Consider the following 18,620-nt stretch of genomic DNA (forward strand, 5'->3'; position numbering starts at 1 on the left):
GTGCTCAGTCTCACAGGGTCCCTGGGCTTCCCATGACCTCCTTGGTCAATCACTAAAATGTCTCACAGAGCGGGCACCTCCTCCTGTTTCTTCCCTTATAAAGGACATTCTTGCCATCCCTGGTCAGCTGAAGAGAGGCAGGAATGGGGTCCTGTGCCCAAGCAAGGAACAAATGCGGATGCCAATGCTAAAAGAAGTGAACACAGCAGTGCTGGGGTCATTAACAGACTGCTAATGTCTGTATTCTAAACACATCTAAGTGAATACAGGAGTCAAGGACCAGTGCCTGAGAAGGGCAGCGAGTTAGGAAACAATAAACAAATGAATGTTTGGCATTTGTTCTAAGCAAGAGTTAGCAGCCAGGGGCATATTCAGGATTTGGGAGAGCTGACTGCTTGAACAGCTTTTCTTGTGGGGTATTCATGCCTGCTAGTCAAGCCAACCAGTTTACTGTTCTGGGCCCAGCATACTGCTAGCTCATTCCCGATGGCTCTGTGCCTGTCAATCTTTCTGCCCAGGGCCTGGAGGCAGCTCCCTTAGGATTCAGAGGATAAATCCACTCTCTGGGATTTACCCTGCAAGAAAACCCTTAGTGATCCAAAGCTCAGGCAGAAGGTGAGTAAACACTGCCTTGACAGTGCTGGAGAGGTGGCTCAGCAGTTAAGAAAGCTTGCTGCTCTTCCAGAGTCCCCAAGATTTTACTCCCAGCACCCACATGGGGTGGCTCACAATGCTTCTAACTCCAGCTCCAGCAGACCCAACACTCTCTTCTGGCCTACACACACACACACACACACACACACACACACACACACACAGACATACACATTAAAAAAAATAAACTAAAAATATTTAAAGGCCTTGAGACCACTAAAGATCTGAAGTTTGGGTCATTGACGTGGGTTTTGTACAAATAAAGTTTAAGTTGAAGCAAAGTTGAGATATACATGGAAACTCGGAGAGAGTGGACTGTTTGTTTAGAAAGCATTTCAAACAAACTCAAGAGTGATTCGCAGCCCCTGGAACCCTGAGCTCTCTCTCCTTGTGGTACTGGGTGGTAGAGTTAAGATGAGAACCCTGCAGATGAAGCTGGAAAGACTGAGGGTTGCCACTGATTGATGTCCTGACTTCCATGATGTGGAAGACACCTTGGAGGGTACTTGGGGTCATCTTCAGATGGCCTTGCCTCCCCCGTGGGTGGCAACCAGTTTCTTTTCTTCAAGGAGATGTCAGTATGTCAATGAGATTTAGATGGAAAAAGAAAGAAATGGGAAAAGACCTCCAGGGAGGTCTTGTGGGTGCTGTGGTGGTAAGGCTGCGCATTTGCTTCCTTGCTGACTCAGCCTGGGAGGGTCACTTGCCACTTGCCACTACACCACAGTCCCCACCATGATCCTCCCTCTGCCTCATGCTGAGTTTCACAACACAAAAATGGACCACCCTTGTCTCTAAGTTCCCAGTGTGTCATCCCTCAAACAGAGGCAGACACTACTGAGGGGGCATGTCCTCACCCAGGGTGGCAGCCTTAGTACAAAGCTGAGTATCCAGGTGAGGATTTACAATATAGACTTGTGGTTGCTGAGCCCTGGACTTGGAAGGACCCAAACCAATGTAGGAACCAGTGTGTGGAAGGAGAAAAAAACACATCCTCAGGAGTGGCCACTGGGCCTGAGGGGATGTATGTGGGGTGAGGGGATGTATGTGGGGTGGGGTGCCCCCACACACACACTGTTAAACAATAGATCCATAAATCCTTTGCCAGAGAGATCTTTCAAATGTCAGCATCTCCCCCTGGAGGGCTTGAGTAAGGAAGCTCAAGGCCCACTGACACAAGCAATCAGTACTCTTCACTGTCTCCCGGCTCTCCGACTCCCTTTCTAGCCTGGAAGATAAAAAGAGGTTCATTGGCTCTCTTGTCTTAATGCCATTTGAAAGGCCAGAAAACAAAAGGAGAGAGGAGAGCCTCAGCTATCCACACAGCTGCCTGGTAGACACCCACAAATGTAGTTGTGAGAAGCTCTGGGCTTCGATCCTCTCCCACTGCCATGGTGTAAGCTCCTAGCTCCAAGATGGCAAGGTGACCTCTCCATTTATTATTTGATAGATGCATTTTTAAAGGTTTAGTTTTACTATTTTCAACTATACATATGTGTGCTGTTGGTATGTGCACAAGTATAGGTGTCTGTTGATGGAGACACCAGTTACTGGAGCTGAAATTATATAGATGGTGTGAGCCACCTTATGTGGCTGCTGGGAACCAAACTCATGTCCTCTGTAAGAGCAGAGTGTACTCCTGACCACTGAGCCACCTCTCCAGCCCTAAGGTATATCTTTTAAAAATAAGATTAATTTATTTATTTTGTGTATATGTGGAGGTCAGGAGTCTGATCTCTCCTACCATGTAGGCCCCAGAGATCTAACTCAGGTTGTCAAGCTTGGTAGCACCTTAACCTATGAACCTTGTCACCAGCCCCTAGACACATCTTTATTGACAAGTACCAGGAACCAGGCAGACAGGACTAGCAGCATCAGAGCCATGCACTTAGTTTCCAAAGACCATGTGACCAAGCTGGGGGAAAAAAGAGCCAATACTGGGGAGTAGGGAAGTGGCTTTGCTGGTAAAGTATTTGCCACATGAGCATGAGGACCTGAGTTCAGAACCCACATAAAAAGCCCCAATATGGTGGTACACATGTGTAATCCTAGTGCTGGACAAGTAACAAGAGGATCCCTAGCCATCTAGTCCTGTTAATGATGAAGTCCAGTCTTAGGGAGAGATCCTGACTCAAAAAAATAAGATGGAGAAAAGTAGAGGAAGACACTTGACTTCATCCTCTGGCCTCTACAGACAGAGCACACACAGATAGATGATAGATAGATAGATAGATAGATAGATAGATAGATAGATAGATAGATACATACATACATACATACATACATACATACATAGATTAGATAGATGATGGGTAGATGAACAGATGGACAGGCAGATAGACAGATATATGGCAATGATGCAGTCAGGGCACCTCAGGGGACATATCTGCTACATCTTCTACCCTAATAAAGTCCTTAGTATACTGGTGTGACCTCCATCCAGAGACCCAGCATAAGGGAAACCCAGCACAGGAAAAACCCAGGAGGGGGTCACTTCTTCAGGTAACCTAAAGAAAGTCTTTTCCTTTTTCAGTCTCCTTGGAGGAGGGTGGTGGCAATGGTCCATTGAGAACATCTAATAAAACACCCTGAAGAGGCACCAAGTCCCCCATTAGGGTCAGAGCAGAAACCCTTCCCCCAATAAATAGTGTTTTCTACACCCACACCCATGGGCAATGCCCTCCAGGAGAGCCTCCCCAGAAATGCCTTCCTTCGTTTCAGGGATGGCTCCCATGCTCCCATATGGATCACATTTCCTGTTGAGAAGTGTCACCCCAGCCTAGGGGGTGGGGACTCCAGGCCAGCTCAGGGCATGAGGAGTTCTTCCTTTATAAGAGAATGAAAGTTCAACGTTCTTAATGGGCAGATGGTCCAAATTATCCCTGGGCCCCCCACCCCCACCCCCACTCCGCAGCTGCAGAAACTGCAGAGCCCTTTTTCCCAACCCCGTGTGTTTATTTCTATTCTCCACAACCTCCTTTCTTCCTTCTTGTTTGGCTTTGGCAGAGGGGACTGCAAGGCAGGAAAAACAAACATCAAGGGACCGGACTATTCTGACCATAGCTTGGGCTGGCTCCCTTGCTTTAGAAGCAGAATTCCCCAGCCTCTGGGACCTTCCAAGGCATAGCCTCAGAAGGTTCTGAATTACTTAGTTCTCTACCCTGTTCCTAGGGCCCTTAAAAAGTGGTCTGAGTCCCGCTCACCCATTCGCTCGTCTACTCTGCCACTAAGTGCAGCTCCGTTGTTAAAGCTAAGATTTCCAAATTCTTGTGAACCAGAACAAAGATATAGACCATGAATAGTGATGGACTAGTTATAAAGGGAGAGAGAGGCACTCCTGAGAGTGGGGATGGGTTAGAGAGCTGGGACAGGTCCCAGACTCAAAAGCCGAGTCCCCTCATCGCCCATCTATGACACTTTATAGGTCATTTAGATGGCACTGTCTTCTCAGATGGGACTTGGCATTCTGTTTTGTTTTCTAGCCCTGCCAATTGTTTTTTCCTTACATTAATATTTTTTAAAGATATGGTTTATTATTTACTTTTACATGTGTGTATGGGTGTGCACGTATATGCATGTGTGTACAGTGCCCACAGAAGCCAGAAAAAAAGGTGTCAGATCCCCTGGAGCTGGAGTTAGCCAGTTGTGCACTGTCCAACATAAGTGCTGGAAATCAAGTTCTGGTCCTCTGAAAGGGCATCAGAAGCCAGGGCTCTTAAGCACTGAACCATCTCTCTAGCCCCATATGTTAATCTTGATGACATTCTCCATATCTACTTTCTTGCCACAGCAGGGTACCTGTGTGTAAACGGGGACACAGCAGGATGTTAAATGGCCATCATCTTCTCATAGCATAGTGGAGGGTGGGGTGCACAGGGATCCAGAAGAGGCTATTGCAGTGTAATAATTCCTGAAGATGAGGAGCACCCATCAGGGAGGCCTTCCCAGAGGTGGCCTCTTTGTGTGTTACAGGCTGGACAGGTGGTGAGCCTATAGCTCACCTGATGCTACATCTGGCTTGCCTTGATACTGCTGTGGCTGTGCATGAAGACTGCCTTCAAAGTACTCCAAATACAAGACTGTTCAAAATGGTCCTTGTGTTGGAGGCTTCCCAGACTCCCAGGCTGATTCCTGTGTGCAGTCAGACAGGGCTTTAAGTCTGAGATGAAGATGGGGTATCCCGGGACAGTAAGTGATGAAGACCCTGTAGGACCCTTAAACAGAGAGAAAAACACCTTACATTTGGAGAGGGCTGCTGTCTAACAGTGTTCAGCCTGAGACTCACTCTGTCAAAAGAGACGCTATGGCTCTGAGCACCCCTGTAACAGATGTATGACCCCAGGCAAATCAATTGACACTTCTGGGCCCATTTCTTCTGTTGCATGAGAGAAGCTATGACAACTAACTCATGGAGCTCTTGTGGATGACAGCAGGGCACATGTATGGAGCACTTTGCATAGCTCCCGGCATTCAGGGTAGTCAATGAACAGACTTCCATTCTCTGCACTCTTCCTGCTTCACTTGAACCTCCCCCTGTGATAAGCCCAGGACAGAGCTTTTGATGTGGTTGGGTCTGGGAACAGCTCAGAGCCACTCTTGACCAAGACATACTAGAGTTCCAAGGCTACTTCAGCCTGGAAACCAGTTCTGAAAGCTGGCAGCAACAGGGCTACTTATATGATCCTTCCAGATCTGCCTGGGGCAGAGGGATGAAGCAACTGAGAGTAGAAAGATATTTCACAGTTTGCCCCCCAATAAAAGCCACAAAACCCCAAACAGGGAATGCTAATGAGGTAAAGGAGCCTGTAGATGAAGAAATGCCAGGGACAGCCAGAGATGCCAATGCTCTAGAAATGAAACCAGATGCCAGTTTGAAAGTCCTGGGGTGAATTCCCAGGAGATACTGTGCCTTCCCTCCCATACCCATAGGCAGGATGAGCAGCTTTCAGACCCTTGGAAAGATCAGAAGTCTGAGTCTGGAGTGACGGGAGAGGTCCAAGTCCAAGGCCACTTCCCACCTGGTGCTCAGGGAATCATGACCGGGGTCCAGACTCCTTCCCCAGGATCCTGCTTCTTCTATATGTGTGGTTACAAGATACTGAGAGTAAAGCAATGTTTGCTTTGAGAGAAGAATCCCCACATTAGATTTATAAGGACAGTGTTAGGTGCCCAAGAATGGCCTGGGCCATGGTGTGGAATTCCCAGATCATTCCGGAACTGCCTTGCTTAACAAATCACATCCAGTTTGCATTAGTGTGCAGAGAGTTGCTGACAGCAGGAGCCAGGCTTCTGCACCCCTACTCCCTCCCCTGTAGCAGGCAAAGGAGCCAGAAACTGGGGAGAGTAGAGGAAATGCAGAGGAGACCAATCCAACTGGAGAGAACAGATAGGTTTTCTGCATGCCGTCTCTGGGGGCGGGGGGGCTGCTATGCAAGCCTTCCTCAGCAGTGCATGGAGATACCAGAGACATGTTGAGTGCTGCTAGATGGTCTGCTGTAATTCACAATGTTGGATGTTCTGAGTCCTTGACACTCACCGTTGCTCTCACTGCCACTATTCTACCTATGTGTCCAGAGATGGCACTGGTCAGTGGCACCAACACTCTAACCCAGTCTCCGAGGGCAGAGGCAACCCACTTCTACTCATCAGGGCCACAGGAGGAAACTGCTAGGTATTATGCTAACCTCTACTCACAATGGGGGCCCTCAGAGGCAGGTTGGCAGTCAGCCCTTAGATGGGTGTGGCATTGCCCTGTGTTCTGTTCTCTTCATTTGTTTCTGGAAGTCATTTGAGTCATGGGTAATGGGGTAATGGGGCCTGGAGAAAGGCCCATCATATTGGCAAGCCTTGCACAGCCTGGAATGAAGGGGTTATTGGGACCCAAGGCGGCTCTGGGCCCACTGCCATAAGTAAGGGGTCAGCTTGTCTAATGCCTCATCTCAGACATGGCCTAGGGACACCAATTCCTGACTCTCAGCCTTTTTGCTCCCGCCTCCAATTCCCCCTCTCCACAGTTCCCAGCTCATGATCTTGAGAGATTCTGAGTGATTCTGGAATTTTCATTACAGTGGCTTGGACAGATGTTCTGAGCTAAAACAGTCCTTCTGGGCCTTTCCCACATATAAGGAAGTGTCACGGGCTGTGGGCACAGCACACTCCTTAATCAATTTATCAAATGTCACAGCCTTACCACATTAATTGGCAAAGTCAAATTGGCACTCGTGACAGGGTACTGAACAGATTCAAACATCAGTAACTATTGCCGTTGGGAAAAGAATTCTGCACAAAGTGATTTGATTTGAACAGAGGTGACATGTGTTAAAGGATAAAGAGGGGCCAAGAAGGAGGTGAAGGGCTTGTTGGGGCCAGGAAAGTGGAGTTACAAAAAGAAGGAAGTGGGCTAGTGCCAGGACAGTCCATATGGGCTTGGTAACTGATGGTAATCAAAATAGGCTGCTCTTGTTCAAAGGAAAGATTCTGGAGGCAGAGGTCTTGTGTAGATGAAGTTTCTGTCCATTGGGCACCACATGTCGATGGAAGTTTCTGTCCTGCCCAGTCCCACAGCTATTCAGTCCCAAATAAACACACAGGGGCTTATATTAATTATAAACTGTTTGGCCAACGGCTCAGGCTTCTTATTAGCTAGCTCTCTCTTAATTATTAACCCATTTCTATTCATCTGTGTGTCTCCACAAGGTCTTGACTTACTAGTGATACCCGGATCTCTTGCTTCCTCAGCAACTACAGTCTTGCCATTAGTGCTTGCCTGGGAGATCTGAAGACTGCTTCAAGAACTTACTGTTGGATCTGACAACACCTTTAAGTTGGGTTGTGGTGATTCTGAGGCATTGACTTAGAGTTGTTGGAAATGATATCTATTTCTCCTTGACGTCCTTGTAGGCCAAGGTTGAAGTCTCTAGTTAGGAGGAAGGCTCAAAGGGGCCTGGCTTGGGTTTCACCAAGAAGAGACCTTTTGCCACTGATCCTCTCATCATGACAGTGGCGGTGAAGGAGTGAGGCAGATGGTCTCATGTATCAGATCCAAAGAGCATTAGCTGCATGCCTTGATGGACCCTACCCATCCAGCTCCTTCCCAGACATGCTCCTCTCCTCCCTACCTGGGCTGCTGCCTCAGACACACAATGGACATGCTTAGCAGGGCTGGTCTAGGATGGCCTCATAACACTGTGTCCAAAAAAATGATGGGATCATACACCTGTGTCCCTGTCTCTAGCTGGCTGGGCCCTGAGAGTTAAGATGGGTACAAGATAGGGACAGGAGTCCTGAAGTACACAGATGGACTTTCTGGTCCTGCTCACTCATGAAGACATGCATCCACCCATGCAACCCTGCCCATCAAAATGATTTAGTGCTCAAAGCTAGCCTAGACCAACACTGAGCATACAGGACTGTCATTGCAAGGGAAATTAGTGTAAGCACAAGTAGCCTGAGAATGAGAGCTTCCTAGAGAAACCTCAAGTGGAGTCTGGTCTGAGGTCCCGCCTTGGGCCTCCAGAGTTAACTGTCACCAGCTTCCCTTGGTGGGATGACCCAGTGCTGGGAGTGAAGCAAAGAGGTGCTCCAGGGAAGAGGGAGGCCTGGCCTCCCACAAACAGCCGCCCCCTCAATCTCAGTTTCCTCATCTCTGCATGGGTGTGGAGGTGACCTAGGAGTTCCTGAGTCCCCTGCCATTGCTGACACCCTGTGGTCCTCCTTTCTATTGGTTCACCTAAGTGAGGTGGAAGTCAATGCTTTTGCTTCCACAGTCCTTTGGCATCCATCTTGTCCTAGGAATGTGCTTGGGAGTTCCAGAGGTGCATCTGGATAGAGAACTAAACAAGCTATTGGAAATGCATGTACTGACCAATTATAAGAAATGAACAGATAATGCACAAGACAGGGACCGACACAGGCTTTCCTCCAATGCTGAGGCTGGTGTGTCCTTTCCCTGTGTAACCTAGCAACACATTCACTTCTAACATCACTCAGCAAACCTGTGCCCTGAAAGGGTGCTGCAGTCATCACGTTTCACCCATAAGGGTCAGGAGAAGTTGGTGTGTTTCTCTGAATTTCTAGCAACACGTGATAGCCCCAGGGTAATTAAAGTAACTTCCTGTTGTTTCTGTTCTGTCATCGTTGTAAGGCAGATTAGCAGGCCCTGCTCAGATCTCGGGAAGAATGAATGACTCTGAGAGAGAAAAGAGCACAGCACTGGCCCTGGGTAAAATACTCAGTGCAGACCTCAGCTCTCCTCCTCACAGGGATGGCTTAGATAAGTCACATCACCTCTCCAGGCCTCTGTTCCTTCGTATGTCACATGAAGGCTTTATGCCATCTCAAAGTCTTGGCCAGCTGGCAAATTCCATGCATGTCTGTCATTTGTGATGATTGGAAAAGCCCAACGATTGCATCACCATTAACTAAAATAGCTCCATGTGCTACGTGACAGGACATCTGAACCCCATGGCTAAGCTGCCCCAAGATGCTGCCAGCCACAGCCTTGACAAATGCAGAACTTTGTAGTGCAGACCCACTCGTTTCTCCGTGGCCTGACCCCAAGTGTGTCCCTTTCCGTTTTTTACTCAGGGCGCAGATCTGGGTCTTTCTTTAGGAGCATGAGTGAGGACTATAGGCTTGGCACCAGGAGTAGCCTGGATAATCGTCAAGGCAATTCAGCAGGTCTAGGAACAGGAGGCAGTTTCTAGGAGCTGGGGTAGCAAAGCCATAAATAGAGGTCAGAATCACTGCCACCCCAGAAAGCTTGTAAGTCAAACAATCAGCCTGTTGAACTGCAAGAGTGAGGTGGCTATGTGGCTGCAAGGGTCCAGTTGCTTGTCCTGGCAGTTTCTTCCAACCAGTGACGCTAAGCCTTGGGGTGACTGCAGCCTTCTCAATATAAGAGGGAAGACCTCCACCCCCAGGCACTGTGGGGTCCACAATCCCCAACCCCAGAGCAGAAGGGAAAAGAACCGAGATCCAGCCTGTGAGCATCTCAGCTAAGTTTGGGATGGTGGAGGCTACAAAGGGAATGCTCTACCCAAGAGCTGTGAGCTGCAGGTTGGGGACAAGCTGTCAAGTTGAAATAACTATCCCGCCATGTTTCAGATGAGGAACAATTGCTTAAGCAACTGGAGTTTTCCAGCTATGGAAGGGCATGGCAGGGAAGCCATGGTGGGGAATGCATGTTGTCAGGAGAGTGAAGCAAGCTGACCACATTGGCATCAGCAAGCAGAGAGCAAACAGGACATTGCTCCAGGCTTGTTTCCCACTTCCCCCAGAGGCTCCACCTCCTAAGAGTTCAAAACTTTCCAGAGTACCAAAGAGTACTACCAGGCTACCAGAGTAGCCTGCAAGAACATCCCACATACAAACCATGACACTGGCTGAGGCTGCCTCTTAGGCACTGGATCTGGTTAAGTGTTTCTGGATGATGGGTGATTGATTCATAGGAAAACTCTACCTAGGGCAGAAACTGCTGGGAAGAAGCTGGGTTGAAATCTTCTTCTCACAGAAAACCTAAATTTCTAAGTGAGATATGACACGCTACTTGGGCTAGAGACAGATTCTCTGTGGAAGGCTTGGTGACTCCCCAGATAAGCTGATGCAAGTAGCCTCACCCCCAGGCCTGGGAAAAGTGCTCCTATACTGTAGACTCCATGTTCCTTTGCAGGGCCCAGGAGGCCAAGGACTGGTTGAGGGAATTGCCTCTGGAATGGAGTCCCCAAATTGGGGCAGTCTGTACCTTAACCAGGAAAACGTCAATGTGTGTGTCTCTCTTGTTCATTCTTCAGGGTGGCACCTCACCTCATTGCACCCACTTCCTTGTCTAAACTTCTAAAATGATGCCTTCCACACCCTCTACTCCTGTCTTCTATCCCTATCTATACACCTACTTGGAAATACATATATTGAGACAGGGTCTTACCGTGCAGCCCAGGATGGACTAGGAGGTAATGATACTCCTACTTCAGCCTCCCAAGTGCTGGGATTACAGATGTGTGCCATGACACCTGGCTTTCCTACTTGCTTCCTAAGCTTTTGTCAGTCTCCCCCACCCCCTCCAGTGTTCAACTTCATGAAGACACACCCTTTACTCATGGGTGTATCCACCGTACTCTAACAGATGCTTGACCATCCATTTGGCTGTGTGTGTAAGAGAACAGAATGATGCCAGGCTGGGCAAAGCACAGAAGCTAAGCCAGGGACTCCCTGACCATCAGCCACACCCTCCTTGTCACATTTCAGTTCTTTCTCCTGCTCTCACCCACCTGACCCTCAGTGCTGCCTGGCTTGCTCTGGAACCCATAGCCTCCTCCGGTCTCCTCTGACCTCACATGGGCTTCTGTTCTCAGCCTCACTGCACAGCATGACACACACTCTCAAGTGACCTGCTGTTGGCAGAGGCAAGGCAGGTCTGGGAAACCTAGAGCCAATCTGAAGTCAAGCCTCAGGCAGGAGCCTCGCCTGTTTTGGGGATCACTGGTTCCCTCTTACTGTCCCCAGGGAGTTTCCCTGGTCACACACAGCTTCTGGGTTCCACCTCCCCTCTGCAGTTTCCTCTTTGGTGTTCTCCCATTGTAGCCCCATCCCCCACTCCCCACTCCCCACTCCCCACCACCCCACTCCCCATCCCCCAGTTTCCTTTGAGTGCTAGCAGGAGCTGAGGTTTCAGTAACTGTCAGGGGTGTCTAGTTGCCTGGTCCACAAAATGAATGGAAATTGCCTGGCCCAGTGAAATGAAACTCACATAATATGTGAAGAGAATTTTCTAGTCAATTTTGCTATGAACTTAAACTCTTTTTTAGAAATCAATTGGCAAGAAGGAAGCTGACGAAGACTGAGACTAAAGCTGGGCATGGTGGCATACAGCCATTGAAAGACCCCCGGAGGCTCAGGCCTCCAGGATCTCGGTCCAGGACCTTGGCCACCCCAATCACCATGCAGAGGCAGAAACTTGATGCAAACAGCATGAGGCTTTATTGTAGTTGTTTAACGAGATAACCCCATGTTAGCTTGGGCCTTTCATCCATCCACCATCGCGGATGGCTAGGAAAGACGCTGCGAAGCCACTGCATAGAGATCTTATAGGGCAGCGTAAGGGGAGTACACACAGGCTCAGGATTGGTGTGCCTCCAGGCTTGGAGGGTTTGCCCTGTGTTAATTGGTCAACTGGTTGTTATGGCCAATAGGCCCTCCCAGGGTGGTTGCTATGCTCTGCGAGTCATTGCTGTGCACTTGTCCGTAAAGTACACCCAGAGCCTTAAAGCACAGCACCACCAGCTAACTTCTGATTGGTTCCTTGCCATGAGGCAGGCATCTGACCTCCTAGTGACCAAAGCAAGGTCAGGGCAAGCATGTGTTACTGTCATGGCTGCCAAAAGGGGCAGGCATCTGACCTCCTAGTGACCAAAGACAAGGTCAGGCAAGCACGTGGTAGGCTGTTATGGCCGCTGAAATGGGGAGCTGGTCCCTTCACCATAATCCAGGCATTTGGAGGGTCAGCTGGGCTACACAAGACCCTGTCTCAAAACAAGGCAAAACAAATCAAACAAACAAAAAAAGCAGGAATGATGCACTGTGACCTTATACCTCATGGTTTTAGCCTTAGCTCTTTCTTCCCTGTATGGAAGGAGGGTCAGTGACAAGGCCTGGGTGGTGTCCTGGGGTATCCAGAGACAGGTAATAAAGGTGACTCTCTTGGCAGATGGTGTGGATTTCACAATGATTCGCCTGGTGAATGGCTCTGGGCCACATGAGGGCCGAGTGGAGGTGTACCATGATCGTCGCTGGGGCACAGTGTGTGATGACGGCTGGGACAGGAAGGATGGGACCGTCGTGTGCCGCATGCTGGGCTTCCATGGTGTTGAGGAGGTGTACCGGACAGCTCGCTTTGGGCAAGGTAAGGATAGTAAGGTACGGTACAGTAAGGAAGAAAGCCATAGATTCTAGGCCAAGCCTTTTCCCTCAAAGCCTATATAACCTTCATGTAATCTAGCCAACTGTTCCCTGAGGGCACCTCTCCCTCACTCCTGTTCTCAGTACATACCTCATACTTATAAACACTTCCTTCCTTAAACATGCAGAAACTTGGGTAGACTTGAACCTAAAACAATAATTCCCAGTGTACAGATCAGATAGATCTCTTGCCCATTTAGTTCTGTGCACCCTGTTCCTCAGCTGTGTGCACTTGGGTCTGGCCTTTCTCTATTCTGTGTCTCAGTGTGATTGTCTGGAAAGAGGCTTACAGATTCTGGGATGCTTTCCAGGCTAGCCCCTGGGATTTAAGATGCTGCCATTCAACTGTCGTGAACACCTGCATTCCAGTGTGCAGGGGACTAGGATTTGAGCTGATCATATCACACTCGGCTACTGGGGTGTCTGGTGGCCTGTGAGTGGAACTAGGGATTGTTCCTCTCACCATCTTGCCTGATGCTTAAGCTTTCCATTCCTCTGAGCTAAAATAGTTACAAGGACTTACAGTGTAGCATGAGGAGAGAGGGTGGGTGGCTTGTCATCTGCTAAATGGATTGTCCCTGAAGGTCTCCACGCCTCACAGCTGCCTAGCTTCTCATTTTGTGATAAGCTGCTGAAGTTCTTGCTCTGGAGGTCATCTGCAGAGTCCAGTCACATATTGGCTCTTGGTACCACCTGATGAGCGACCACCAGTTCAACACTCCTACATCCTGGCCTCTCTACTTTTTCCTCCTCCTCCTCCTCCTCCTCCTCCTCCTCCTCCTCCTCCTCCTCCTCCTCCTCCTCCTCCTCCTCCTCCTTTTTCACCCCTTCTGCAGGCTGTCCATAGAGCACATTCCTATACCTGGGGCTTCAGTCATGACCCGGGTCGTTCTCTCAGTCCTGGAATGTGCCCCTGTGCCTCAGACCCCTCGGTGTCCAGTTATTTCCTAGACAGCTCCACTCAGACACTTCATACACCTGTCAAATGGGCCACACTTTCTTCCCATCAAATCCTTTACCTGTATCAGGCACTGTAACACACAGTACCATTATCTGTTAGACTCCATATAAACCAGACCCTGGGAACTTCCGCCCTATTACCGATCCCTTTTCAGTCCCATCCCTGAGTCTTACAGATTCTACCAGTGTCCACCCGTCCAGGGTCTTTTGAATCTGCCTCCTCTGCTTCCTCCTCACTGCCCCACCTTAGACAGTATTTTCATCAGAGCAGAGGAGTGGTTAGGATAGAAACTCTGGAGTCAGACTCCTGGGCTTGAATGCACTGACATCCTTGAGCACATTTCCTAACCCCTCTGAGTGCCCAAATTTCTCTTCTAAGGACAGGCTGCGGATGTTAGATGAGGCTGTGTGCGTCAAGGTGCAGGCACCATTGCCCATCTCAGTCTACTATTCTATTGAGTGAAGATGGCTGTCGGTCCAAGGGGCCTGATAGTGGCTCTGAGCTTTTCTGAGCTGCTGTTGTTTGGACTGTTTCACCACAACCTACAGGTTGGTTCCTGGGCCCTGCCTTTTCTAACTGCCAGCAATCTGCCTAAGATGAGTGTTTGTGTTAACATATTCCTGAATCTTTAATGGGCCTTCATTGCTCTTGGGATCAAATTAGCTTCCATTGGTTCAGCAACTAAGCCCTTCTTTTTAACAGTCCCCCACACACACTGTTCTTTGAGACAGAGTCTCACTATATAGCTCAGGCTGACCTTGGGCTCACTATCCATCTCAGGATACTGTCTAACAAGCAATCCTTCTGCTTCAGCTCCCCCGGGTGAAAGGATTTCAAGTATGCACCACTAATATCAAGCCCTGACCAAAGCCCTTCTTAAGCCACCTCCTACCACTCCCCACTTGTCACAGGGTGCTTCTATCACAGGTGCTTACAGTGCTTCCCAGAGCCCGCCTGCTGCTGTTTCCTGACACTCCATCTCTGTGTGTTATCTTTCCCCATCAGCTCTAAAAGTCAGCTCAGTTCTGTCTCCTGGAAGGAACTTTCCAAGCCCTCTGATATCTCAGCTCGTGATGAACACACTTTAGCTCCTGTGGCACACTCTGCATGTCTCTGTCACCTGTGTTGCTCACTGGTGTATTCTAAAAACACAGAAGAGTGTTGAGTGGAGAGCAGACCCTTGGACTATCTGTTTGATGAGTAAATGGCCACTTTTAACCTAGTGCTCTGTGAGACAACGAGTAAATGGCCACTTTTAACCTAGTGCTCTGTGAGACAACCCGGGGCCGTAGTCTCAATCCCACCCCAATGTAAAAGAGCACCTGTTGCTTTGTTTTCTCATCTGTTCACCAGTAGGCATTGTGCTGAGCCCTTCCACCCTGGGGAGCTTTATTGTGAACCTCAAGAGAAACAACCAGAGTGGAGTTGTCCCTAGCCCAAGAAGGGCTCCTCAGACCTACATATATCCCTGGATTACTCGGGGCTAGATAAAGCCCTAACAAGTTCCCAGGCTAGTCCTGGGACCTTTCCTTGTGTAGCCTGAGGACAATTCTAAGGCCAGGTGACAATGAGTACCTGGAATCTTCAGAGCACTGGCTTCCGTGACATGGGGTGAGGGGCATAGATGTTTGCTGCTTCCTTAGCAGTGCCCCACATGCTTGTTAAAGCTGCAGTTTGGGGGTTACTCATGAGATGACCCTGCTCCAAGTGTATTGGCCTTCTGAGACTGGACACTAGCCAGTCCTGGCAGAGGCCCAAGTTGTGTTTCCAGTGTCCACATCCTGCAAGTGCATTTGGGATGGGCAGCCATGGGCCTGTTCTTTATTTGTTAGTCCCCTTTATTTGCTTTGGGTGTGGTTAATCCCACAGAGCTCTTAGGCCTGCTGCCTTTTCCTGGGTAATTTGTGAAGTGATGTGTTTTCCAGGAGACATTTAATCTGTGAGTTATTGCTGTGCCTCAAAGGGCTTAATTGTGTAAGAGCCAGAGAGAGGCTCTGGTGAGGACAGGGTCCAAGCAGACAGCAAAAGGAGGCCTCTACTCCTTGTTCTGTTCTTGACTCACTGCATGGCAACCCTGTAATTAAAAAAAAAAAAAAAAAAAAAAAAACACCGAAAATCTCCATGGAACATGTCTAAGAAGCTTAATCCACATAGTTGGTTTAGTCAATAGCACTGTGGCTTAGGTGGTCCCTTGAGCTTCTTTGTAAAGAGATATTACGGACCGATCTAGAATAAGTGACAGAGCTGAAGGTTTTCACAGTCTCAATGATTCCACTAAAAAGAGAGGATCATCTGGCTGTGGGGAAGGATACAGTGTGGAGGTCAGTTATGGATCTAATCCCTGAGCTACCTTTCCTATCAGCTTTCATGGATACCAAAGCCCTTCCCAATACAGAAACATTTTGTTGACTAATGTGGGGTGACACAGCCAGAGACACTGGAACCTGGGTTAGGACCCTTAATCTTGTGCTTTATGCTCCTTTGTTGTATTCATAGTTTTTTTTATTATTATTATTGTGACTAAAATACCATACATAACCAACTCAAGGAAGGAAAGATTTGTTTTAGCACATGGTTTCAGAGGGTTGCAGCCCATCCAGGTACAGAAGTCATGGTGATGGCTGCTGCTAGTGGTGGTGAGAGATGGCCCCTCTTCCATGCCAGCGGACTGAGAAACAGAGAAATCAGGCTGGAGCCAGGGGGTGTACCTAATTTTCAAACCTGAACTTCAGTGATCTACTTCCTTTTGCTAAGCAGGCCCTACCTCTTAAAGGTTTTACAGCTTTTCCAAACAGAGGAAAAGGAAACAGATGCTTAAAATATGACCCTGGGAAGGAGGGAGGCACTTCAGCTTCAAACCCTACTACACATCATAGACCTAACAAATAAGGGTGCTGGGGTGACCAGCAGTCCAGGTTTGCCCAGGGCTTACCAGGGCTGCGACACTCCTCCCACTATGCCATGGTGCTGAGCCCTGTGTTGAGGCTTGCTGCATGGCACAGCCTTGCTTTTGCTTCTGTCACCAGGGATTATGAAGTAACAGAGTTGAGCCTCTGTGAAAATGCAGGTTCTGGCTTAGCAGGGCAGGGTGGGACCTGTGGTTTTGCATATCTTACAAGTTCTAGTGATACAAGCACTGACAGTCCAGGGCCTCACTTTGAATAGCAAAGCTACTGCTTTCATGGGGGACATGAAGTTAGTCATCCTTCTAGAAGGCCACCAGCAGCCAGAGCCAGGCATAACCATCAACATAAAGAGCCCACCAGCACACACACACACCCAGGCCCCTGCTTATCAGTAGGAGTGCAGGGTAATTGGCACATTCTACTTCCTTCTCCTCCACAGACTTCTAGGCAAGTCCTCTATTCGCTCTGGAAGGTTATCCCATCTGCCCTAACCCCTGATATTCATAGAATGATACCAGTGCCAAGTTCACACAATTTGGTGATCTGATGCTCTTTTGTGGCCAGTTAAAGGACCAGGCTCTTCATGTGTGGCCACCTTCAGACCAGCACACAGACCCAGTACAACTGGCTGAACAAGGTTAGCTGCAGGTCATTAGGGACTCTGTATTTGAGGGACTAACCTAATGACTTAATAGGTTGAGGATGTCTAACTACATTGTTAAATTTGGGGATTCTTTATCTTTCTGGAACGATGCTCTTGGGCTCACAGAATGGGACCATGATACTAACAAACTCGGTTCTGGGCCACTGGATAATCCAGGAGTTGCCTGACATTTCCCTTCTGATTAGGCCTTGCATCAAGATAGTGCAGCTCAGTGTCAGGACAAGTCAGTCATTAAGTGTGAGCCTTGGAATAGGTGGGTAGGTAGCAAGATTTTGGTTGAAAATTAGACTCTACCAGTTATAAGCTGTATAATCTGGTATCAGTTGCTCTCTGAGCCTAAGTTTTTCCACTTACAGAATGTGTTTCTTACTATCTACCCCAGAGTGTAATGGTGAGGACTATGGAGGCTCACATCTGTAAAAGGCCTGATTCATAGAAGATACAAACGCCAATATCATCTCTTATTGTTATTCTACCTATAGGAAGCTAAGCCCATAATAAAGAAGCATTCTCAGGAGAGCAGAGAGGGGAAAACGGCCTCCCCCAGATTTGAGAAGTAGCTGCAGGGACAGCCAGGCCATGATCACGTCATTTACAGGCATCTTCCCTTTTCTCCTTTTTCCTGATTCCCGGATCACTGCTAAGAAGTGTGTGTGCCTCTCTTCACAGGCACGGGGCGGATTTGGATGGATGATGTGAACTGCAAGGGAACTGAGCTCTCCATCTTCCACTGCCAATTTGCCAAATGGGGAGTGACAAACTGTGGGCATGCTGAGGACGCTGGAGTGACTTGCACTGCATTCTGAAAGTAGGCACAGCCCAAGGCCAGGTCACAGCCGTTACCACATTCCCTTGTCTCTGGGGTTAGAGGATTGCTTGGAGCTACCTAACCATGGCTCGTGCACAGTCCAACACCACCCCCAACTCTGCTGCCAATTGGCCCTACTCTGGTTCCCAGGTGACTTGTTGTCACTCTCCTTCCAGACAACTACTCCAAAGTGCTCAGTGGGACCTGTGTTCTGTCTTTCCTTTCCACCAGGGTTTCTTCGTGTGGACCCTGGTCAACTGAACCACCAGTATGCTCAGCTATCTGAAGATTCCACAAGGCCTAGGGATCTATGTTACAGGCGCTCTCTGGGTTACAGCTGGATGCTGATATGATGTCATAGGCAAGAGCAGCGAAGGAGGTGTTATGGGTCGTTCGCTTTGCAGCTAAGTCCTAAATTCCAGAGTTTCACCATCCACCTCACTAGCAAGTAGAAACCCTTAAGCACTCTGTTTCCCTTCTTTTCCTCTGCTTCTTCACACTATGCTTGAGGAAGGGGCAGAGGAGAAGCCAGCTATAGGAGACATAAGAAAATGCCGGAAACCCTGCTGGATCTGGGAAGAGAGGAGAATAACTACCGTGCTGTGCTTCAATGTATCTAGGGTGCTGAAACCACTTAACCATTTTGCTGTGTTAATACCAGGCATGTCAATC

The 18,620-nt window shown here is 48.7% G+C and overlaps 1 protein-coding gene across 1 annotated transcript in view; it reads left to right on the forward strand.

The window, feature by feature from the left end:
- Nucleotides 1–17,946, forward strand: part of Scara5 (scavenger receptor class A member 5) — an 89,484-nt gene extending 71,538 nt beyond the window's left edge. The window contains exons 7-9 of the mRNA XM_035453107.1: nt 1,224–1,232; nt 12,359–12,553; nt 17,810–17,946. Coding sequence (XP_035308998.1) covers nt 1,224–1,232; nt 12,359–12,553; nt 17,810–17,946 — 341 coding nt within the window. The remainder of the gene's footprint in view (nt 1–1,223; nt 1,233–12,358; nt 12,554–17,809) is intronic.
- The last annotated feature ends 674 nt before the right edge of the window (nt 17,947–18,620 follow it).

The sequence above is a fragment of the Cricetulus griseus genome, assembly GCF_003668045.3.
Source record: "Cricetulus griseus strain 17A/GY chromosome 1 unlocalized genomic scaffold, alternate assembly CriGri-PICRH-1.0 chr1_1, whole genome shotgun sequence".
Lineage (NCBI taxonomy): Eukaryota > Metazoa > Chordata > Mammalia > Rodentia > Cricetidae > Cricetulus > Cricetulus griseus.